General features: G+C 41.0%; 1 protein-coding gene across 2 annotated transcripts in view; it reads left to right on the forward strand.

Annotated features, from left to right (window-relative positions):
- ACSS3 (acyl-CoA synthetase short chain family member 3) overlaps positions 1-26,233 on the forward strand; it is a 162,100-nt gene that overhangs the window by 103,285 nt on the left and 32,582 nt on the right. For both annotated transcript variants that reach the window (XM_089652211.1, XM_089652219.1), the window contains exons 9-10: positions 2,571-2,674; positions 10,795-10,890. In XM_089652211.1, coding sequence (XP_089508337.1) covers positions 2,571-2,674; positions 10,795-10,890 — 200 coding nt within the window. The remainder of the gene's footprint in view (positions 1-2,570; positions 2,675-10,794; positions 10,891-26,233) is intronic.

A 26,233-nucleotide genomic window follows, 5' to 3' on the forward strand; every position in this document is an offset into this window, starting at 1 on the left:
AGGGAATTAATTTTGTATATCCATTTTGATTCCTTTTTGCTAAATTCCCTTACTTTATTATCTCCTCTCCAGTGACTAGTGTGTTTCTCTATACCCCAGAATTCTAACAGGCTAGCATATTTATCATGTGTGGTTCGAAAGTGTAGCGATAGATGGTGATGTTTGTATTGATATTATAAACATATTCTTTTATTCGTTCTTTCAAAGCTCTTTTTGTTCTGCCTATATAGGGGGTTGCAGGGACATTTTAGGGCATACACCACTCCTTTTGTTGTCACAGGATATAAATTGTTTTATACTATATTCCTTTTGTGTCCTTGGGTTTTGGAAAGATGATCTTTTTTTGGAATTATTTTTGACTCAACTGCAACTATAACATATCCCACATGCAAAAAATCCAGTTCCCTGGAAAAACATGGGATGGATTGTGGTACCAGGGGGCTCTAACATTTTTGACCAACTTATCCCTTAAATTGGGATCTTTATTATATATGAATTTGGGGCGTTCAGGTATTATAGTTTTTAAATGTTTGTCATGTCGCAATACACTCCAATGCTTATTTATAATGTGCTCTACTGCTATATATTGTGTATTATATCTGAACACCACTGGTACATTAAATTCTTCCTTATCAGTGGGTACCTTATCCTGTAGTAGGGTATTTATGTCTATTTCTCCTACTTTATTTCTTTCTCTCTCAATTTCTGCTGATGAGTATCCTTTCTGGATAAATCTATTCGCTATAACCTGAGTCTGTAGAGCATAATCAGACATACTTGTGCAGTTTTTTTAATGTGCATAAATTGCCCTCTCTGAATGTTAGTGAGCCAAGGTTTAAAGTGACAGCTCATTGCAGGGATATAGGCATTTCTGTCAGTATTCTTGAAATATGTTTTTCTATAAAGGTTATTTTTATCCTTTAACAATTTCTATATCCAGATAGTGTATACTCTGATTACTGATGTCCAACTTAATTTAATATCTTTATTACTCTAATTGAAAATGTCCAAGAATTCTTGTAGCGTACTCGCATCTCCCTGCCATATGATTATCAGATCATCTATAAACCTTCTGTACAATACAATTTCCTTTTTATTTCTGTTGAATTTCATCTGTTCTTCCCATTGAGCCATAAATAAATTTGCTATACTGGGAGAAAATTTTGCTTCCATAGCTACTCCCATTGTTTAAAGATAATATTCTCAATTGAACCAGAAGTAGTTGTGTTTTAGGCAGAATGTTAGACATTTGATAATAAACTTCTTTTGCTGCTTGTATTGCCCCTTTATGGTCTATATTAGTATAAAGAGCTGACGCATAAGCTGTACTTATAATAGTATTGTAGGTAGGTTCTATATTTTGAATTAATTGAATGATATGTTTAAAATCCTTTAGGAATGCTAGAGTATGTGTCACTAGTGGTTGCAGATAACAATCTATATACTCTCCAATTCTAGCCGAGAGGGAGTCAATTCCATTTATTAGGGGTCTGCTTGAAGGAAGGAATTTGACTTAACATGCTTCATTAGTAATATATAGCATTATTGGCAGCTTCTCACGTAGTCCCTATGGTCATATTATATACCATTTAAATATATCTTCATGTGACGGTGTATGTATATGAGCATGTGTATAAATGTGACTGTATGTGGGTCTAACTGTGTGTATGTATGGGTGTGTGTGTGTGCGTGGTCAGACTGTCTCATAAGGGATACTTGTGTGCTGTGAATAATAGGGATAAAATGAAGCACCGGTGGTGTTGTCTACTATGTTGTGTATATATTCCTGACCCCTGCATTCTGTTCACTGAGCAATAATTTACCTTTACTCCTGCCCCCCAAACTCTGTACATGCCTCACTCCTGCCCCCTGCACTCTATACATCACAAACTCCTGATCCTTGCACTCTATACGTCATGCACTCCTGCCCCGTGCATTCTCTACTTTACGCCTGACCCCTGCACCTTGACCCCTGCACTCTGCATTACATACTCCTGATCTCTGCACCCTGAGCATTACATACTCATGACTTTGGCCCTGCATTTTGTTGTGTACACACTCCTGCACTATGTACATAACCCCTGACTCAGTAAGTGTACATACACTTGACTCCTGCATGTTGCTAGCCCAAACACTGTTGAATTTGATTGCTAGCAATGGGAATGATAACTCGCTGCCTCAGCTACAGAGGGGATTATTTCATAGATAAAAAACAAGCAACTTCTTAGTATTCCTACCGCTAGCAATTCTGGCAAATCACTGGTGCTTAGGTCGCTCATGTCACATTAACCTTAAAAGTTAGCACATCGCATATGTAACAAAATATTAAGAAAAAGAAAACTGGTTACAATTTAAGTCATACCATTTTCTTCAGGTTCTCATCTCTGGCTGACACTTTTTTTCAAAACAGATTGTAGGTTACATTTTGCTATGAGCTAGACATCTCTTTTCCATAAAGTCATTTCAGTGAATATAAGGATCTTGAAAAAAGTCATGTATGTGCTTTGAAGCAAACTGGATACTCATGTTTACACCAATATTTATGCTGTACTGCTTGTCATTTTAAACAGGTTCCGTACATTGTTTGTTGCTGGAGAGCGCTGTGATGTGGAAACGTTGGAGTGGGCCAAAAGTGTCTTCAAAGTACCAGTGCTGGATCATTGGTGGCAAACAGGTGGGCAAATCTGAAGAGCCAGTGTTTAGTCATAACAGAAGTGCCAAAACTACCAGTCAATAAAATGTACAGTATGTTACTGGCTAAACAAAGGTGTTCATGAGATTTTAACTCATTTAATATTCTCAGAAATCCAGAGAGCTCTTAACTATCTGTTTGGAACAACACAGTGCCTTTGCTGCACTAAAATGCCAATCAGGGTTGTTAGCCCTGTCCTGCTAGAGCACAGAGCTCCACCTTTATCTGCCCCATTCCACATGCATACATTGATTTATTTCCCAGCAAAACATTGCTTCCTTGACTCCCAAGGTCTTGCCCACGCACTGTGTGAAGAAGAGTCTTGGGTGATGTAGATCTGGGATGATGAAGGGGGGGTGCCTGCATCAACAGATGCTCCTGCATGACTTATGCAAGCCTGGAGAGGCTATTGCATGGAGTAGTAAAAGCTATTGGTTATTTTGTGATTATACATATTAAAAATTATTATTTTAAAGTTGTTGACAGGATATCTTTATATAATGCATATCTTCACACATTTTTGTTTTGTCTAGAGCAAACCTTCCAAACAAAGGGCCAGTACACTGTCCTTCAGACTTGAGCCAGATTGTGAGCCAGTGTCAATGGGACTAAACAACACCTGAAGCTCAGTGGTCAGAGGGAGTAAAAAATGCTCCAGGGTTGGCAGATGAAATTAAATAGTACCAGTAGTTGGAAGAGGAATGGTGCCCCATTGTTGGTGTCAGTAGGAGCAATAGTGCCCTATTGTTGGTGTCAGTGGGAGCATAAGTGCCCCATTGTTGGTGTCAGTAAGAATAATAGTTTTTCAATAAATGTTGCGCTCCTAATTATTATCAATTATTACCCATATAGTAATTATGCAACTATCAGAATATATAATTTAGAGCAAATGACAAACAAATCAATAAAATTAAAAAGTAATAATAAAAAACATAAAGTCTCTGGTACCAACTTAATAGTGATAGTCCCAAAATATGTGATCCAAAAAAAAAAAACAATTGTGAAAGTGAATAAAAAATAAAAAAAAGTCTCTATTGGTATAAAAGTGATAAAACCCAAAAAGTGATCAAAAATAAGTAATTGCAATTCCCAGTGACTTCTTATTGTGATTAGGTTATGCGCTCACCTCCTTTTCAGCCTGTAACAGGCTTACTTCACTTTTTGTTCACATATGGAACTTTTAGAAATTCTGTTGCACCATGTGAAGAGTGGTGGGTATCCCTTAATTGCTTCCCAATGCTCTTATCCTCCTTGCCACTATCCCTGCAGGGATCTTTCACTTCTTCTCCTGATCTTTATCTCCTCCTTAGATGTTCCTCAGTAAGAAAAAGTACAGACATAGTGCCTTATCCTTTTAAGGACTAAAATGCTTTATTGCGTGCCCAAATGCACTCACATTAGATAAGATAAGAAACCGCTTTGTTTAAAATCAACTGCAGACAACTGACAACTGTGTGCACTGCACACATAGTATACTCGCCGTCCACGGGTGTGTAGTGACGTCATAGCCCCTCCCCTGTGTGTTAGGAGGATAGCCAATCACAACTCCCTGATGAAGCCGCGTGACCTGCGGAGTAACATGTAGGGGAGGGGCTACGATGTCACTACACACCCATCCTAGGTGTCATTTGGAAGGACACTGCCCCATTGTTGGTTTCAGTGGGATGAATTGTGCCCCATTGTTTTTGTGAGGAGGAGGAATAGAGCCTTGAGGGCTGATGAAAGGCAAACAAAGAGCTGCAGTTTGAGGGCCACTGGCCTGGATAGTCTGGAGGGTAAAGAGGGAATTGGAAAAGTCTGTAGTTAAAAAAAAAAAAAAAATCAAATAAGAATATTCAAACTTTCATACAAATGCAGACGTATATATTGTTTGAAAAATGGGGGATGATTTTGAAAGTTGGAACAAAAGAATTGTCAAACTACTGTTTTGTGCACAAGCAAAGTTTTTCTTTCCTTTGATCTTTTTGGCAGTTCAGTTTTAGAAGTAATGCTTTTCCTGCAGATATAATATCTCTGGTGGCTCAAATCAGAATTGTCTGCTTTGAGTTCTGTAATAATGCAATACAATAATCAAAAGGCAGCGTCAGCATTTTCTTCAGACTAAGCCAATTCCCTTAGATATAGTTTTACCAGCTCCAGAACATCAGTTTCATGTAAATTTCCATCCACATCCTAAAGTGTGCATGGGAAAGGACATTCAATCTTGTATTTGTTACTAACATTTTAAAGGCATTGTATTTTGCTTTTGGAATGTGAATTTACAAAGGACAAGCTTTAACTACTCAGGAGAAAAAAAAATATGTATTCCTCCAATAATATAAAGTATAACCAAACGCAAGCACAAAAATGTAATACTGTATATTGCAGCTTACCAGTCTTTAGATGTGCTGGCTGCATTCATTTTTTTTCTTTTTTTCAATTAAAAACTATTTTTTATAAACATTTTTGCCAGTGGCCTTGTAGTTTTCCGTGCAATTAACTGAAATCTCATGCAGTGTTCATCAGCGTTTCCAGCTATTTTCTAGGAATTACAAAGTATACCCCCCATCTTTGTAATGGAGGCGAAGAGGAGGAATGTGTTTTTTAATTCTATTGTAAAGCGCTGAGCAAACTGTTGGCGCTATATAAATCCTGTATAATAATAATAATCTTACCACACGGTCCATACTGTCCTAGGGTGACAATGTCACTCGCTAGGACAGAACGTGTTACTAGGTGAAATAAAGTAAACAAATGAAAAATAAAACTAATACAATCACCATATCTAAGGACAGGTAAGCTGCAATATCTCACTTTATATCTTGGGTTTAGATAAGCTTCAAGTACAAAAACCTTCTGTCCTCCAGCTCTTATACTGTAATGGCTGATAACAGACACAGGTCGGTCATGTGACATCTCTGGAATTTACCAGAAGGACTTGTGTGTGAGGCTGGTTTAAGTTCCAGCACTCTATTCAACCTTCATTTGCCCTCCATTAAAAAAAGTGTTACTAAACCCACAACAGTAAAATCCGTCTCTATATGCGGTAAAGTATGCTTGATATACTCACTGTGGAAACTTAGGGGTTAATGCTCTGCATTGTGTAAAAAGGATGTTTGATCCTGACTTCTCTGATCCTCCCCTTCTTCCAGTGTCTCCCTCTTATCTCCTGGTAAGACATATCGTGTGGAGACACTCTACACATGCTCAATGCTTCTTGGGAGAGTGATCAGCAAAGGGCCAATCAGCACTGTCCAGACATAGGTCAGAGGTTCTGCATCCTCCTAGAGCAGAAAGAAAACTCCTCCCTTAAGCGTTAACATGTGCTCTGCTGGACGCTGATAGAAGTCACAAGACTGCTCTAACTGCTGATGAGAAAAGACATTTAGCAGTTTATATTTACTAAAATAATTGCATTTCCTTGTAGTGTGTGCAGTGGGGACCAGATATAGTGAATACAGGGTCCTGGGTTTAGTAACACTTTAATACTTATCAACAGAATTGATTGCAAATTTTACAGTAGTCTATGGACTACTGGGTAGTTGGGCCTATTATTAGCATACAGTTTCAGGCTCTCATAATTGTAGATCACATAGGCATACTGTATTAATTCTCGTGCTTCTTTGCTAGAGTTGCATCCAAAAGCATAAATACACATTTTTTAAGCTGTTACACTGAGAGAGTCATTTTTGACTTTACTTTTTTTACGTGTTTATTTTCTGTGCATCCATATTTTTTGCATTTACAGCTTTGTAAATGTTCTCTTGGTTATCAGCATAATGTGGATTGTAAAGGTTTGCTTAGATACGTTCAGTTAGGCCTCTTGCACATGGTACTAATGTTAGACCATTTGCACTTGTAGACATAATTTCAGATATTTGTTTTGTGCATATTTGTGCGTATTCATATGCGTATTCATGCTTATAATACATTCCTATGCAAAATCCATTCATATTTATGCTCCTATGTGTGTATTTGCATGCATATGTGCGTACTGGCACAAAATATTAACCAGGAACACAGATTTTTTTATCATTTTATTTTTTAAAGAAGAATATGCAGTGCTTGTTTACATGTTTGTGTGTACAGGCACATTGTAAACAATAGGCTGCATTTTAAATCAGTAAAAAAACAAAACAAAAAAACGCTATACTGTGCTTTTTCAAGCTGCACTGTGCAAAGGGCCTTAGTCATAGTGCTGGAACACAAAGTTCATGTATTCTGTGCAACAACTACTGTACATCAGTATTCAGTAGAGATATAATCTTCAACCAGTAGATGGCAGTATTTATACGCTTGTAGCTGCATCTATGGTGGTATTCTGTCTTTTCTCTGAATACAGTTCCTGTTTCCTGTTTGCAGGGAAGCAGCAGATAAACACATGTGGACTGTGTACTCTGTGTTCTGTAGGGCTATATACAGAATCTCTAACACATAGATGAATAGGTAGAGGGCCGGTTTGAATCTCCAGAGCACTCCCTGGTATGTTTGCCATGTTTAAGTCAATGTAGAGGAGACAAAAGAGTTAATGTAGAGCAGGCATCACTAAATGGCGGACTGTGGTCCAGATGCTGACCTAGCCACTTTTTCATCTGGACCCGATCACGCCATTTAGGAGCCGCTTCTTTCCCCACATCTTCCACCGCTGTTATAACAGCAGTGTGGACAGCAGGAGCCAGAACATTTTTGTAGCGAGTGTGGAATAACAGCACAGTATTGAACAGATCGCGGGAGCTGTCAGAACATTTTGGATCGGATGCAGGAAGCACAGCATTGAATAGAGCACGAGAGCTGCCGGGATTAAGTTTTTGAGTTAACCAGTGGCTGATTGGAAGCAGGGTAGTGCTAGCAGCCAATCGCCTGCTGGTTAATACCTGCTGGGGGTGGAGTGTGAAGGGGGCAATGGTGTGTCTGTGTGTGTGTGGGGGGGCGGTTTGATGTGAAAAGGGCAGAGATGATTGTTAATGAATTGAATGGGGGTTGAGTACTGCTGAAAATAATGGAGGTGTACTGTAAAGTGGTGGGTGGAGGTGATGTGCAAGGGGCCTAAGAACACTACTGTGAAGTTGAAACTGATGTGAAATTGGGGGGGGGGGGGGGGGTGCGGGATACGCGGACACTGAAGTATAGGGATTGTGATATACAGTAGGAGAGCGCTGAATAAAAAAAAAATGTGGTTCAGACTTCTGTTGGAAGAAAATTTTACTAGTCGGACCTCCATGAGTTTTAATTCAGTACCCCTAATGTAGAGGTTACGAAAGAGGCAGCAGATGGGGCCAGTGCTGTTTATGCTGCTTATCTTTGGAAGGATCACTAGCCGGTCCTTTGTCACACACTCAGCTCCACACTTGTTAAAAACTTATTTATGCACCTTTTTATATTTACTTTTTCCTTCATAAAATATGGTTCAAAGTATATCCGCCACTCCACTAAAATCTTTACCAGCCTGCTGCTTTTGATAGAGACTTGAAAAATCCTAAGTTACATTTACAGAAACAAACCATAGCATACTGGCCTTAGGAAGAAAATCCGCATAGTGAAATAAAAATGTAAGAGTTAAAAATGAACCTTTTCATATGAAATGTAAAAGCTTAAAGCAAAAGTATAAGTGGAACTAAAGGCAAAGCTTTTTTTTTTTTTTTTTTCATTTTGGATAGAGTGGAGAGGGATCAGAACACAGTTTTGGTTTGCTGACCGTGCCCTCGTTAGGGAGATTCACCCTCTTACTTGCCTTGTTTACCATTATCACCGAAAGTGAAAGTTGAAGAAAATCACATATTTGGGTTGATACCAGAACAGGAATATGGATTTTCTCACTTTCTGTTGGCTGTAGGAAGTGATGGGAAATCTCCCCAGTGGGACAGATGGGACAACCCCTGACAAAAAAAAACTGACGGGTTATAACCTTCCTTACCAAAAATGAGAAAACATGTTTGCCTTTTGTTCTACATTAAATATATTGCAACTTACCAATTAATAGTTTTCTTGTTAGTCTTTTTTTCCTGTACTTTCACCTGTGATTGGGCCAATTAGTCTGTTATTTTTCAATTTCCTTTAGCCCTGGTTCACACCAGTGCGACTTTTCATGCGATTTGACAGTTCCAAAATACATGACACCATATTGTCAGCAAAGGAACTGTCCAAATCCGTTAAAGTCACACCGATTTTGAAAACATTTCCTGCACTATTTTGGGCGATTTCAGCTGCTACTTGTATTGACAACTATGCATGAAGTCATACAGATATCTGGCAAGCCGCATATGAAGTTACACGGGGTCAGCGGCTTTGAAAATGCGCTACTTCAAGTGTAGCACGATTTCAGTGTTGCATTTGGTGTGACCCAAGGCTTAACCCCTTGACGCCAACGTAACACAAATATGCGGCCTCACAAAACTAGACTTTTTTCTGTGGGGCTGCATCTTTGCATACATGTCTTTCTGCTGTGAGCGCGCCACACAGGTGTCACTGAGAGCCCCGGGTCCTGTTCTAACGATCGGGACCTGGGACTCACGATTTTGGGTCATATAATAGCTGTGATGGCCTCTGATTGGCTATCAGAGTGATCAGTCACTGTACAGCCTTGGCCCCCTTGTTTTCTCTCTCTATGAATGGCAGAGAGATTACATTGGCATAGAGGGGAAACAAATGTTTGTTAAAATAAAATAAAAAGAAAGATAAATAAATATTAAAAAATAAAAGAAAAAATAAAGAAAAAATACCTAGATCAAGGTTTGATCTAGTTCAGTGCCAGGGTAAGTATTTGGGTCATGGTCATAGGTCAAGGTCAAAAGGTCAGGTTATTTTTTTTTCTATTGGTATTAGTGTCAGTGTGTTTTAGGTAAACAAAAAAACAAAATGCGCACTATTGTTTGTGGGCTGTACTACGGGTACAAACAACAAATAACATACACATATATGGTGTCGCTGCAATTGTCAAGAGCTGAGAAATTTATTTTGGGTTATTCTTTGGTGGTAGGTTATGGTAGTAACAAGAAACCTACAACTAAATAAAAAAAAAGATTTTTTTTTTACTATTTTGGGCCAGTTTTCCTTTGATAATAAGCAAAAAATTACCATGTACCACCAAATGAAAGCCCAATTTGTCCTGAAAAAAATCAAGGTATAATCTACCTGGATGTAGTTGTGATGATATGTACGGTTTTACCAACACATGTCAATGTTGCAAAATTGTGCTTAGACAATAAGATTTGTTTCACCCTTAGGATTGAAGGGGTTAAAGCATAACTGAAACTTACCTACCTGCTTACAATCTTCTGTAGCTCTATTTACATTTCTGTCACTGTGCCAGTGTGTCTAAAATGAGTGACTCCCCCAAATGTGTGGGGATTGACCTCATGCCATGCCAGCCAATCAAGACATCCAAAGACTGGCACCTGAAAGAAGCCAGAGAGAAGATGCCAACACGGGACTGTTGGAGCAAAGGCTGGCACGCAAACTGTTTCTGTTCGGCTCTGCTCGACACCACACCTGTCAAATAAAGATGAACAACTGTGTCTGAAAGGTCACTGTGTCCTCATAGGTTTGAAAGGGCTGCCCTCTGAGAACGCATAAAAAAAAATCTGCCCATGTGAATGAGGCTTTATACAGTACATGGCAAACATCCAGAAGTATAAACCGGTCCACTTGAATATCCAACTGGTGCAACTAGTGACATTTAGTTAAAATAAATTTGCCCCCTTTGCAGTGTGTGTTACTCTGGCATACCAGTTTCCGAACTGCGTTGTTTTTGCTTCCTTTGGAAGCTTTTGTCATAACATAGGCGTACAATTGGGAAACTGAGAAAGAGCGTTGCCACCCTATAACAGGAAATACCTAATAAAGACCTTCCTAGTACAGTTGTCAGGTGGTATTTTAATATACACTGCAGATTTCAAAATATTGAAAATGCCTTTTAAAATTACTTTATCATGTTCAAACTTATTAGTGATTAGGGTTTACATACAGTATACTATAAAGGTCTTGAGGCGGGAAGAGCAGTGATAGGTTCCCTTTTAACTAACTAGCCATTGTCTATTTTATGGAATGGCCTGGAAAGAAGTGCTCTCTTTTCTGTGTTACTTTTTCATAAGCTGAATAAATATCTTAACTAATCTGTCTTTTAGAAACTGGATCTTCCATCACAGCAACGTGTATAGGACTTGGGAATTCACTGACACCTCCTGCAGGACAAGCAGGGAAGCCTGTTCCAGGATATAATGGTGCGTAAATATATGCTAAACAACAACAGGGAAAAAATAGTAAGTTTAAAGTGTTACTAAACCCAGGACCCAGGCATTCACTATATCTGGTCTCCCACAGTACACACAACATGGAAGCGCAATTATTCTAGTAAATATAAACTGCTAAATATCTTTTCTCATCAGCAGTATATACCAGTTTTAAGACTTCTCTCAGTGTCCAGCCGAGCACTGGTCATAGCTTGCAGGAGGGGTTTTCATTTTGCGCTGACTATTCTATGAGGCTGCATAACCCCAGACCCTCTGTCTGTACCGACTGTAGTTGTAACTGTAGCAAAAACTGTAGCTGCTCACTTACCTGTCCCTCGGTCCCATGGTGTGTCCCCCACAGTTCGTTTCACCGGCCGTCCTGTATTCCAGGCAGCCGGCATCTTCAGTGTGGGCACTCGACTGTGCCAGCTTGTGGCTTCACAGCTGGGTACCCACTGCGCATGTGCGAGTAGCGCTGCACTTCATGAATGGTCCTGTAGTCTTCTGTGACCTGTCACGTGTCCCAAAAGACTACAGGGAGGGAGGACACCTTCCGCTTCCGATCGCCTAGGCGATCGGACCGGAAGTGGGAGCGGGTACCTGTCAAATTCAGGTACCCGCTCCCCAAAGGTGCCAATCCTTAATGGGGAGCAGTCCTTAAAGCGGAACGTCCCCTTTTGGGTGGAGCTCTGCTTTAAGTCACCAGGCTGGCTGTACATTCTAGCAGAGCTGTGTAACGCTCAGAACTGGACAGACAATCTTTTTTCAGATAAGCCTTTTTAAATACAAAGCTGAATTGGTCAGTAATCCTACCAAACAGCATATTTGGGTAAATACAAATTTTTGAAAGTTGCTGATTTTTATTTGGGCTATAAATCAGAAATGAATATACAATACAATGGTTTCTAAAATCCTGTTTTAATAAAGGTGTATAATTTTTGTTTTTGAGTCTCCATTTGGGAATGTTTAAATGTTTTTTCAGTCATAATATGAAGCCTTTTGCCAGTACTATTAATTCAAATGCTAAGGACTTGGAAAGTTCAATGTACCTCTGTGCCTTTTTTGTACTTAAGGCACCAGGCTGTTAGGAGAGCGGTGAGAGTCTTTTATCTTTAAACACCCGTCTTTCATACAGTATTTCTTTGTGGGAAAGCTTTAGAAAGTGTTGAGTTTATACAGAAGGTGCTGTTCACAGCTTTGAAGATATTTGATATGCAGAACATCTATTATCTGCTCTGAGATAAGCCCAAAGCTGTGATTCACACATGGCGAGTGTGAACCTGAACTGTAAAGTCAGGTCTCCTGAAATGTAATTTTATTTTTAAGCACATCAACACTCAAATCATTCCTAGTGTTAAAAGCATAGTTTAGTGGCAGCACACTTGGTCAAAACCTGTCTACCATTCTACATTGGTGATGTGTTTGGCATGTCCTGCTTAAAGCCCATTTCTTGTTATTTTAAGCAACCTACACACAATAGTAGGCAAAAGGGAGCTTGGAGAACTGGGAAGCTGCTCAGGCAACGCGAGCTGCATGTCTTGTATAGGGAAGCAAACTTGGAGGCTGGCCAGGAAGTGATGGAAGGGAAAGGAAATATAAACTCACAGAATAGCAAATAATGCCCATAGATAAGCATATAAACCAAGAAAGGCATGTAAAAGGAATCCAGGGGGGGCGTGTCCAAGATGGCGATCGGACCAGTCGCCTGAACTGGAGCTCCGACGGCTCATCTCCTCATCCACCGGCATCCACCATACATCAGAGGGCGGGAGTGAGTGTGAGACTCACCCGTCCCCGCGACATCCCTGCTGGGCAGCTTCGGGCGCTGTTGGTGCCACTCAGAGGCGGTGACCAGGTGCGGCCTTGTTGCGGCCGGGTGGAGCCGCGGTGTTCACCGGCATCCACCATACATCAGAGGGCGGGAGTGAGTGCGAGACTCACCCGTCCCCGCGACTTCCCTGCTGGGCAGCTTCGGGCGCTGTCGGCGGTGACCGGGTGTGGCCTTGTTGCGGCCGGGTGGAGCCACGGAGTCCTCCGGCTCACATCGGGCCGGTCAGTGGTGACAGAGCACGCGGGGCAGAGGTGGGAAGGGGGAGGACTGGTCACCCCCCCTCCCACTCGTTCAGTGAACGATCCGCCTGTCGTCCCTCCGTTCCAGACGGGACGACAGGCATATAAGTGTCACCCTCCCTCCCCCCATATGTGAAACAGGGGCAGTGTGGAGTAGTGAGGCCTAGTGAGCCCAGGACCTCTCCCATCAGGGTATAGGCTGAGTGCGTTTTCAGTCCAGGGAGACACATCATACATGAGTACATTCCTTCTCCCACAGAGAACTGCCAGCACATCACGATCCATTGGGTCACCCCCCACACAAACCCAGGAAATATCGGCATATTGTAGAGGCCTTGCTACAGCCTTTACAACAGGAAGCTGTGCTGAGGATAGGCCTATAGAAGACATCCCATACAGATTCATATGAGGGGAAGGCTGTGGTAATCCCTGTATCCGTAAGTCCGCACAGCAGAAACCATTGACCCCCCCTGTTTCGCTTATCCTTTCCTGCACGCTGAGGCATATAGTGCAATTCTGGGCCTGTTGTAAACTACCTATTCTCATTTTCACATATCTGTTCTGGGGGATCCAGCTTGACCCCAAAGAAAATGGCAATATAATACCGTGAGCCTTGACACACGTAGGTGGGGCTACGCAATCTTCACAGAGAGGCGACGCAAACATGGGGAAGGCAGACAGGAAAGCTACTATTCCTCGCTCCAGATCCCCTCGCCGTACAGGTGGTCCTGCTAATCGCAGTATCCCGGAGCTATTCCGGTCTCACACTCCGGATCACGCAGAATCCTCTTCTATTGCATCACCATTACATTCGCCTACAAAGGAGATTCCATCACAGTCTATTAGTTTGACAACAGTTGCCACAACAGCGGCCATACCTGGACATGTCGAACCTCCCCCTCTCACCATCGGGGATTTGAAAGCGGTTGCATCAGATATTAAAGGGACTCTTTCAGCGGCAATAGCTGAGCTACATATTGACCTGCAGGCAGTGGCGCATAGGCTGGACGCAGTGGAGGATAAAGTTAGTATGCAAGGCCTTGCTATTCATGAGGTGCGCAAGCAGGTTGACACGCACACAATGCACCTAAGAGAGCTCGATCGTCATATTGAGGACTTGGATAATAGGGGAAGACGACATAACTTGCGGGTGCGCGGTGTACCGGAAGCAATAGAGTCTGGCCAGCTCGCCCAAGTTCTTTTAACCATCTTTAATGATCTTTTGGAAAGACCGCATGAATCTCCTATTGAGATCGAACGTCTCCATAGGGCCCTACGTCCCAAAGGCAGAGACACGGACCCACCGAGAGATATAGTTTGCTGCCTAGTCGACTTCCGACTTAAAGAGGAAATATTACGTAGAGCTCGGGACAAACAGCGCTTGTTTTACCAGGAAACGGAAATTAAATTATTTCAGGATCTCTCCCATCTCACCCTGCAACGTAGGAAAGACCTGCGCCCCTTACTAGATTTACTTCGCTCTGAAGGTATCGCCTACCGTTGGAAGTTTCCGTTTGGTCTTGCTGCAACACATATGGGGAGATCAGCTCTCATGAGATTTCCGGAAGACCTTGCACCATTCTGTGAAACCTTGCATATCCCTTTACCGGATATACCTAACTGGTCCAGTGTTTCTTCTTTACAATTGCAGCTAGATGAAAGCCCCATGGAAGCACAATCTGCTGGCCACTTATCTGGAGAAAGACGACGCAAATCTTCACACCCAGCTTCAACTTCCCCGGTACGAAGAAGGCTTATTAATGATGACAGTTTACCAGCATCGCCTGCACACCGTAAGGCGCGTCATGAATGACCTTTTCCCGTTTTCTGATATTCATGCTCATGAGTATAAACACCCCCACAGTCTGAGGCTGCTTTACTAGTGAATCGAGTAGGTTTTGTTATTTTTTATCCACGGTTCCTTTATGTGACATACCTAACATCACCTGTACTTCTCTAGGGTATGTGTATCGCATCACATTGCCAAGCTTCATATATGTAATATGTATCAATCATATCTATTCGTTTTGTAGGCATGTAAGTGCTGAGGTATCCTTATTTGTGTTATGGAAGAGAGATGTTGGGATCTGTGGAGCTATTGGTTGTGTACCTGCTGGTATTGATGGGCTCTTTTTTGCTTGGCTAGTGCGCAATACTATGGTTCTGAAAAGCTATTTGTCTTGATCTTGCAGATAAATTCTCCATAAGCCTTGAAATGCCTCGGGACTAGCCTATACGCTTGTACATACCATCTTTGGTGGGACGGGGGATGGGGGCTTGTGCGGATCAGTAGTGTACCGAGATGTGTTTATCTCTCCTGAAGCATCCTAAACAATAATACCATAATCTGGATTCATGAGATTTCGTACCATCTTGGTGTACTGCTGTACGTGCTTGCCTCTGACCCTTGTCTCTTAATTAGATCAATGCTAATATCATATTAATAGTCTATTCGCATTATTTATTTGCTCTCCTTACATTATGTTCGTCTTACAAAACTCTTGGAATACCTCTATCTGCAATTCAGTTTATGATATGTTACATACCTCCTAACTAGATGTGAGTACTGTGGTATTTTTGATTTGGAGTATGAGCCCATACTATATGATTTTCACATGTATAGTTCACTCCGTGGATGGGTACAATTTGGCCCTATACATTTAGCTGCTCTACTTTGACGCAGACTCGTTGGGCCACAGATTATAGATGCTTCTTCCCCAGCAGCCTATCTCTGTTTTGTAGGCGATGGGGTGTTCAACACTACTTAGGATCCCTCAGTTGGGATTATTACTTACATTATCTTTGGAAAACGGTTTCAGGAGATATTTGGCCCTTGGCTTACATCTCAGTTTCGGCATAAGGGATTTTGTTGCTCCTGCCATGCACTTTTTCATGTACAGTAGCTATCTTTATCCGAAATTGATATGGCCTATGCAGACCCTTTTCCAGTGACTCGAGGGTTTATGTGGTACGATTTAAAGTATCTTTTAGGAAATGACAGATCACAGATTGCATTGTATATGACTCGTGATACAATAATATGTATATGGTAAAATAGGTTACGCTCAATTGCATAACGTATTTCCAATGACTGTCCAAGTTATGTCATACAGTTTTAAATATTGGGTCTTCTCCTTTGGCATACATTCACTTTTACACCTATTGCTGCACATCACTGTTTAGGAGCCTTGATAGGATCCAAGTGCCTACCTACAACATTGAGTTTATCATGATGTTGCATATAACACTTTTAGCATACATCCCTCCCCTGTTACACTCCACTTATCTCTCCCTACAAGTTAGCCACTTCCCACCTACGTATATGTGTCAAGGACACATCATATTGGATCATTCCCCCTCTACAACTTTTATTCAGGAGAGTTAGGCCGCTTTAGAACTATACTGTATATTCTTAATACGGCCGTTTCTGGGTTTGACACCTCTCCGACAGTTTATTCGAGATTCTCACACAACGTCTTGCAAACAACCATTCCATAGGAGCTTTACTATGAGATAGAATAGCTGGACTATTCTGCCTCTGGAGTCGAGTTTTAAAGGAAGTTGAAGGAACATAGATTAATACATACATACGGACATATATGAAACACACCTGACACTTCTATCTTTTTTTCTACCTAATTTTTTGACTCTGTTCCTTTATCATTTAGTCTCTATTTCAACAGTTTAGAAACTCTATATTAATCTTTTTTCTTCTGATACCCCCTTGTCCCCCCCCCCCCCCCCTTTTTTTTTTTTTTTTTTTTTCTCTCTCTCTCTCTCTCTCTCTTTCTCTCTTCGCCTTCCCCTTCCTCTCCCTGCCTCAGCGATACGTATCGAGTACACTTATAGCCCTCAAGCAACCAGTTTGTGTAGATTTCATAATGGCCAATAAACACGCTTCTAAACAGTCATTTCGCACACTTTCCGTGGCCTCTCTCAACGCAAGGGGCCTAAATGTGCCTGAAAAACGCTCGCAACTACTCACTTATATGAAAAGCCTACGTGCAGATGTGATCTTTGTCCAAGAAACTCATTTTCGAGCAGACCAAGTCCCTAAATTCTCTAATGTTAACTACCCCACGGCATTTCACTCAGTTAATGCGGAAGTAAAAGCTAAGGGGGTATCCATTTTGCTTTCTAAAACGCTCCCGTTTGAACTTACTGAGTGTCTTGAAGATCCCGAGGGCAGGTTCCTTTTTCTCAAAGGCACCCTCTTTAATAAACCACTTACCCTAGTCAATGTTTATAGTCCCAATACTGCACAAGTAAGCTTTTTTCGTAAAATCACCAAGTTACTTGCTACATTTCAGTCGGGTATCCTGATTCTGGGAGGCGATTTTAATGTGGCTCTGAACCCACTGGAAGATACGTCCTCGGGGTTTTCCTCCATACCGTTCCAAGCACTCAAACAAATCAAAATTGAATTGAAAGACCTTCTCCTTCATGATGCATGGCGTACCCTTCACCCTTCAGACAGAGATTATACCTTTTATTCTGCTCCTCACAAACGCCACTCTAGAATCGACTACTTCTTTCTCTCGCAAAACGATTTAAATACCTTGCAGTCTGCCTCGATCGAACCAAAGATCCTCTCAGATCACCACCCGATTATGATAACTTTGCAATTCCTGGATACACCAGGCATATTCAAAATATGGAGACTGGATCCATTTCTCCTTACGGATTCCTCAGTTACCCTCCAGATCCGTGATTCTTTGACAAACTACTTTCGAGAAAATACATCCTTGGAAACGACCCCTCTCGTACGGTGGGAAGCGCACAAATGTGTAATACGTGGACTTATAATGTCAATCTCAGCTGCGCGAAAACGTCGGGCTCAAGCATCATTTTATTCTTTATTGCAAAAAGTTCGCTCACTTGAGTGCGCACATAAACGATCTATAGCCTTAAGATCGGCTACTGAACTAGATCGAGCACGACAACAACTCCGCGATGTCGTAGAGAAGAAAACTAAGCGTAATTTTACTCTACAACAGAAGCTTTTCTATGAACATGGCAATAAGAGTGGCAAATTTCTTGCTCGGGCGCTACAATCTAAAAAGGCAGCTCGACACATTTATCAGCTCCATTCCAAGCATGGACGCCTACTGAAAACATCGTCGGAAATCGCGGCGGAATTTGAAGAGTTTTACTCTAACCTATACAACCTACCTTTACAGCCCAAACCAACAGGTGACATTAGGCCACGTAAGACCATTATACAGGCCTTCCTCACGCAATATCTCCCCAAACCAGTTTCAAGGACACAAGCGAAAGAATTGGAGGGAGCTTTGACGCTACAGGAACTACAACAGGCTATTACACAGTTGAAACCTGGTAAAAGCCCAGGACCCGATGGCTTTATCAACTCTTATTACAAATCTTTTCTTGACATTTTAGCGCTTCCATTTCTACAGGCCTTCAACACATTAGACACGCCAGGACAATCTATGAGTCATCTTTCGGAGGCTCACATTACGGTTATACCCAAAGAGAATAAAGACCACACTTCTACAGTGAATTATCGTCCGATTTCGCTATTAAATGTTGATCTAAAGATCTTTGCTAAAATTCTGGCTAACCGTTTACTACCTGTTATAGAATCCATCATATCTCCGGACCAGGTGGGCTTTGTTCCGGGCAGAGAGGCCAGAGATAACACAATTAGGGCCATTAATATACATCACTGGCTACTTCAAAAGCGACAACCTGGATTTTTTCTCTCTTTAGATGCCGAAAAGGCGTTTGACAGACTAGCATGGGATTACCTGGAGGCAGTTTTGATTGGACTGGGACTGCCTTTGCGCTTTTTGACTTTTATTATGTCTCTATATATAGCCCCCACAGCACGAGTGCGCGTTAATGGTCACCTTTCGGACTCCTTCTCAATTGGCAACGGGACCAGACAGGGATGCCCCTTGTCACCCCTCTTATTTATCCTTACATTGGAACCTTTATTGAATTGCATTAAGGATAATGCTAACATCAAGGGGATTTTGATCAATGACAAACTACATAAAGTGGCAGCCTTTGCTGATGACATACTTCTTTTCCTAACAGACCCGCATATCACGTTGCCAAACTTGCTACAAGATTTCAAACTATTTCAGTACTTGGCTAACTTTAAAATCAATTTTTCTAAATCTCAAGCACTTAATGTATCATTAACTCCGGATGTGTTGAAACAAGCGACATCAAATTTTCCTTTTACTTGGCAACGTGAAGCTATCACTTATTTAGGAATCCAATTACCAACACATCTTTCGGAATTATATACAAAAAATTTTCTACCCCTCTTACGTGACATCTCCAAAGACCTACAGACATGGAATAAACCCTGGTTTTCTTGGTTTGGTAGGGCAGCTATACTAAAGATGAACGTGCTCCCCAGAATATTATATCTTTTGCAGACAATACCAATCCAATTACCAAACTCATTCTTCAAATCCTATAGAACGCTCTGTACCTCCTTTCTTTGGTATAATAAACGCCCAAGAATTAGCTTTGCCCAACTCACCATGCCCAAGAGGAGTGGAGGTATAGGACTCCCGGATATTCACCGTTATTACAGGTCCTGTCACCTAGCCAGAATAGTGGACTGGACAACAAACCACACTCGTAAGGTGTGGGTTGGTGTAGAGGCTGATTTCTCAAAGATACCACTCTCCACCTCCCCGTGGCTGAAAACCTCTCACGTCCCTTCCGAGTTTCGAGAACACCCACTTATAGGTCCCACTCTATGCTGTAGTGCTCAGTTGTTCCAGAAAAAAGAACTATCTTCCTTTCCGAGCCCTCTTACTCCGATCAAATTGAATCCGGACTTTATTCCAGGGATTTCTCCGACCTTTCTTGCTGGGTATGGCCGTGATGAGAGTCTTACAGTGGGTCAATTCTTCAAAGATTCTAGCCTCTTATCTAAAGAAGACATTGCAAAGACGTGGCCATCCATTACACTAACTCCATGGATGTATAGACAAATCCACCATTTCTTACGTAACTCCCCACATCTAAAAGACTATTCAAGACCGCTTACTGCATTTGAGAAGCTCTGCTTTACGGACATCCCCCAGCGGCATGTTATATCTACGCTCTATTCCTATCTTGAAAGTACTAACACATCTCATTCGCGGAAGACCTGTTCAGCCTGGCAACGTGACCTACAACTTCAAATCTCACCAGAGGACTGGGACCACATTTACGACCATATGCATAAAGGCTCCATTTGTGTCTCTACACAAGAAGGCAATTATAAATTATTTTCCAGATGGTACAGAGTTCCGTCTTTGGTTAGTAAATTTGATCCTAACGCCTCAGATCTATGCTGGAGATGTTCCCGGGCAACAGGTACTCTTCTACATATCTGGTGGGACTGCCCGCGGCTGCAACCCTTCTGGAGAAAAGTTTTGGACATAATCACACAGGTAACTACATACGCCCTAGACTTTACCCCAGCACAGTGTCTACTTCATCATTCCTCACTTTCTGTGCGGACTTATCGTAGGTCGCTTGCTTTACACATGATAAATGCGGCAAGACAGTGTATTCCGGTCCATTGGCGATCGGAATACGTTCCCACCGTGCGAGAGTGGATTCTTAGGATCATCAGGATCGCAGAGATGGAGGAGCTGATTTCAGTGGCAAAAGAACACCCCGAGAGATTCAGGAAGACTTGGGCGTGTTGGAATCATTTCCAAACTACCGATACTTATCATTGTCTAATGAAGGAATGAGCGAGAGGAGATTTGGTGACACGGAAACCCCTAGAACGTTCACCTCAGGAATAGTTCCATTACGGGACTTTAACGAAATTGTATTTCTAAGTAAAGATTGAATCTGTCTCAGCCTGGAAGCTGCTAACTGATATGACTGGTTTGGTTGTGCCTATTTAGTTATATACCTCATCCTTCCCCCATTCACCTCCCCCCCCCCCTCTTCTTTCTTTTTTTTTTTTTTCCTCTCTCCCCCCCTCTCTCTCTCTCTCTCTCTCTCTCTCTCTCTCTCTCTCTCTCTCTCTCTCTCTCTCTCTCTCTCTCTCTCTCTCTCTCTCTCTCTCTCTTCCTCGGTATTCGTCCCCTACGTCCCTCCTCGCCCCACTATGATATTTTTCCTCATACTCTTCCTCCATTCCCTTGCTCGTCTCATTCCCATCTCTTCTTTCTCTCTCTTTCACCTCTTTACCATATTCTAACTAACTATATTTTTCATAAGGTACAGAGTACTTACAGACACACAGGTGTAACAATACTCCTCAAATCTAATCTATAATGTTCAGGTACGGAATCCTAAGACATATATGCCTTGAGTTGACACGACTATTGTTATATACCTCACTGTCCTGTTTCTTTAGATCTCCCTACACAAGGACTATTGTACCCCGTATTTCTATAAATTACATACTGCTAACATCATTGCTATGGGTATATACTATGCCTTCCCCTTAGGACTGTATTTCAGGTTGAGCTACGATTTACTTATATGTCCTGATCCCGTCTGCGTTACGGGAGAACATGCTTAAAGACTTGCGCGGACTGCGATCCGTATTTGTTTATGACTTGTTATGCCTTTCATATCTCAATAAAAATTTCTTGGAAAAAAAAAAAAAAAAAGGAATCCAGGTCCAAAAGAAGAACTGCAGCAAGCAAGTAAGAATTACACAGGTAGGAAAAATACAGGCTAAGACAGCCTGTGATAGAACTTCACAAAACTGATGCTGGGGAAGAAGATGAAGGACCTTGCTTGTCACATGACTGGCTAGAAGACACTTGGAATTACAGCATGTATGCCTATATTAAAAAAAAAAAAACTGTGTAGAGTAGGTAGGGGTACTGAGAGGGGTTAGGTAAATCTGAAGTTGGGCTTCACATTCTAAATAAACACAAAAGGATCAGCAGCCATTCTCTGCTGTCATGTTTTTGTTGCTAGTACAATCCACCTCTTAGACATGGAATTCCTGCATGTCCACTGATGCACAAGCAGGGCCATTGTTGTCAGTGCATAGAAGCATGTAGGAAACATGTAATGGAAGGAAGGATGATCAGTGTATATGGGCCAGTATTGTCCACAAATCTTCAGATGGGGTACTTGTAAGTTGATTGGATTTTTAATTTATGAAGCAATTGCAGTATACTCCAGGAAAACTGTATGTCAAGCAGACCAGGGATGTTCTGCGCATAGAGAGAATTGTACAGAAATCTACAAACATAAGATCCAATGTTATCATAATCTTTAGATGAGGTTGTATAAAACTCTTATTGGATAAGTTGGACTTTTGTGTTTTAATTATTTAACTATATAATTGCTACTTTAAATCTTTTCTTCTCACATTTAATTTAAGAGTCATTCTGATTTTTGTCTCCTTCAACGTGGTGATCTTCAAGACAGTTGTCATTTCATGATGATTCTGTTTAGAGAACGAAAAAAATTGCCAAATTTAAAAGTTAGGCAGTTCTCAAGTACCCAGACAAATTGTTTTCAAGATCCTGTTGTGCTTGCTTGGGTTATTTAATCTGTCACAAGATACATAATTACCACTGTCATTGAGAGAAATCCTAAAGCATGACCTGCAGGGGCCGAGTAAGTGACTGGAGCTCAGAAAAACTATTTCACAGGCCTAGTCAACACTGAAGTTAAAGTGGTATTAAACCCAAAAACAGACATTTATTATATTGCAGCTTGCCAATTCTTATATGTGGTGGCTGCATTCATTTTCTTTTTTTTAGGATTTATGAATAGTGTATGTAAACACGTTTTGTTTTAAAATATTACACTTGCCCATCCAAAGAGAAAGTTAGCTGTACCCATGTCTGAAGGTCAGTCCTGATTTTATGCAGAGTGTGGGATAGTTCAGAGGCAATGTTTGATAAGATTCTTAGGGAAGTGAACCCCCCAAGTATTTGATAGATTCAGATGGAAATTTTTGTTGGAGTCTAGCATAAGAAGTTGGTGATAATGAAAGACAGTCGGCTTCTGATTTCTGATAGTTAATGGGAAAATTTAAGAGGCACCAAAGTCCCTAAATGATAATACAGTATATGAGTTTAGGGAGAGAAACCTCAGGAGAAGATATGAAGAACAAGATATTAGTTTTGGATTGTAAGAATGGTTCCAGGGTCAAAACAAATACAGTGGAGGATAAGGGACCACCCTGTTAAGTCCCGTTTATTAATTGAGAAGGTATTAGAACCCTTCCTTCAAACCTTAGCAGACAAAGTAGGAAGAGAAAAGACCAGGTGACCCTGTCAAAAGGTCTTCTCTGTGTTTGTGTAGAGAAAGAAACAGTCCTCGGGCCAAATGAATGTCAATCAGAGGCTGAGTTGGATAGTACTTTGCTTCTCTAGTAGAAGCCCTTTTGGTCTAAATGAATGATTTTGTTCCTTTGATGTAGAATACAACTTGGTGTCTATTTTCAGATAAGAGATTAGCCAGTAACTGGCACATACCAAGGGATACTTAACTCTCCTTTGGGGTAACTGTTGTGTGCACGTCTGGGGAATCATAAGAGATGGTATGGCCTTCCTTGAATATGTTCATAGCTGAGAGGAAGTGCAGTGTATAAAAAAAAAAAGTTTGTAGTAGGGAAGGGTATGGCCATCAGGGCTTGGTGCTTTCCTTGTCTTTGTTTAACAGTGAGTTCTAGTTCAGGGAATGTAATGGGATCTTCTAGATGGGCTATGATTTGTGTGCCTAGGAAAGGAAAATTATTATTATTATACAGTATTTATATAGCGCCAAAAAGTTTGCTCAGCGCTGTACATTATAGTGGGAGACAGTACACGAGACAATACAGTAACAATTCAATACACGAGGGGTTCAAGGGCCCTGCTCCTTGGAGCTTACAATTTAGGAGGGAGGGGATAGTGGTACAAGAGGAAATGGCTGTGGGGGATGGAGTGGTAGGAGGAGTGGAGGAGATCGACAGTTAGGTGAGAGCAGGGTAGGCTTCCCTGAAGAGACGGGTTTTCAGGGTGCACCTAAAGGTGAGGAGGGTAGGTAGGGAAGACCTGAAGAAGTCCTGGAGTCGGGCATGGGAGGAGGAGACCAGGAAGCTAGAGAGTAGTAGGAGGTCTTGTGAGGAGCGAAGAGTTTCTTAGGTATGTTGCTATGTGTTCCAAAGGAGATTTGAAACCGTGTGGTGGTTGAGTATGTGGTAAGCTATACAGTGAAAATTATAAAGGGACAGGGAGCGCAAAACTCTATAAAGATGTTTGTGATATCTGTTTGTGAGTGTCTTTTTGGCACCTGTACTGGAGTCATGGTGGACACAAAGGTTTTGCTTGTTGGTGTGTTAAACTATTATCTAGGAATCTACTACAGTCCTGTTGATGTTTGTAAGTCATGGCTTAAAGACTGGACCCTGTGTGACAATGCTGAGCAACTAAGCACTGCCACATGAGATGAAATGGGTGTCATATGCTCCCATGCAGCAAAGTACTAGGTTGTTCTTTTGTGGGTGCCTGGAGAAGTTGTTGAACTAAAGGAAACTATGTGTGACTTGGTTAGGTGGCAATTATATGAAACTGTTACTTTGGTATACATGGGCAAAAGGCAGATTTACTTTAATTGATCAATAACTGATTGTTTGTTTTACAGATTTAGGAAATAAACTTTTGCAAATTGCTTCCTCTCTTATCTTCCCAGCTAAAGAAATGTATGTGTTATAAACTTTCCCTTTAGGCTCCTAAACTGTGTGTGTGTTTTGGTGGTGGGAAGGAAAAGAGCATAGACTGAAAAAAAGCCTAGGGCTTAAGGTACATTTTATCATTGCTCTGGGATGTTGGTTTTACATTTAAATTCAGTTTTAAATGTCACACAGGGAAAGGAACAAGCGTGAATCATTTTGAATCAAAATATAATTAATATTCTTTGCAAAAATATCATGATCTATGTTGCTTTTTTCTTGCTCTTTCTTTGCTATGTTTTAGGGCCCTCTAGTGGTGCTTTTTAAATCTGAATATTTGTTATTGTGTTCACTGAGCCAGGTTTTCAAATAAAAAATGGATTGGGTTGTATTGTGTAGGCTGCCTTTTCTGACCAATGACTTTTGCTTAAGTGATCTGGAAAATGTATAGAGATCAATTGTTCTGGTGGCCCTATATTTACCCAGTGTCATTTATAAACCATACTAGACAAATCTTGTAGCTGTCAGGTGATCAATCTACGCAGTAATTGCGTATAAGCTGAGATGGCTTGGTACACATAGACGCTGTACTGCGCCGGTCCAAGGGGCTGAGTACCATGTAACTGTGCTGTTCCTTCCTCTTTTCCTTACAATTGGTAGTTGTGAATGGGGAAAGAACGAATGGATCCACTGCTACAGCTTCACTCTGTTTCGGTGACACAGGGAATTATTTTTTAACCCTTTCATGCACCTTCCTTTGCTACACATACTATTCTCTATGTGACCAGGATATTAACCCATTCACCTCCCTTATTTTCCACACTTGAAAAGGAATCCTTTGGTCTCTATCCTGCCATTGTATGTAACCAGTATGTTAACCCACTCACTTTCCTTTCACCTTCTCCTTCCTTTCTGTATGACCTGTACCTTTTAATGTATCTAGAGCATTTCGAGGAGTTGTTTTTAAAAAAAACTAAGGAGAACTGTTCTTTTTGTTGTTGGTGTTTTTTCTTTTTTTTCCTTTTCACAGGAAAAAAAAGAAGTTATTAACCACTTGCCCTCCAGAGGATTTACACCCCTTCATGACCAGGCTATTTTTTGCAATACAGCGCTGTGTTACTTTAACTGACAATTGTGTGGTTATGCAACACTGTACATAAATTACATTTATGTAATTTTTTTCCCACAAATAGAGCTTTATTTTGGTGATATTTGATCATCTCTGCATTTCTTATTTTTTGTGCAATAAACAAAAAATACCAGCAAGTTTGAAAAAAAAACCAAAACAATAATCTTGACTTTTTGCTATAAAACATATCCAATAAAAAAAAATCACGTCTTCATAAATTCAGGCCAAAATGTATTCTGCTACATGTCTTAGTTAAAAAAAAAAAAATCACAATTTGTTTAAATTAATTGGTTTACATGAAAGTTTTATAGCGTCTACAAATGGCGATATATACAGTTGCAAGAAAAAGTATGTGAACCCCTTGGGATTACGTGGAGTTTTGCATGAATTGGGCATAAAATGTGCTCTGAACGTCATCCAAGTCACAACAATAGAAGAACACAGTCTGCTGAACATAATACTACACAAACATTAGATGTTGCCATGGTTTAATTGCACATAACATGTAAACATTCACA

Source organism: Staurois parvus, unplaced genomic scaffold, assembly GCF_062004578.1.
Source record: "Staurois parvus isolate SC_StPar_1 unplaced genomic scaffold, SC_StPar_1.0 ptg000025l, whole genome shotgun sequence".
Taxonomy (NCBI): Eukaryota; Metazoa; Chordata; class Amphibia; order Anura; family Ranidae; genus Staurois; species Staurois parvus.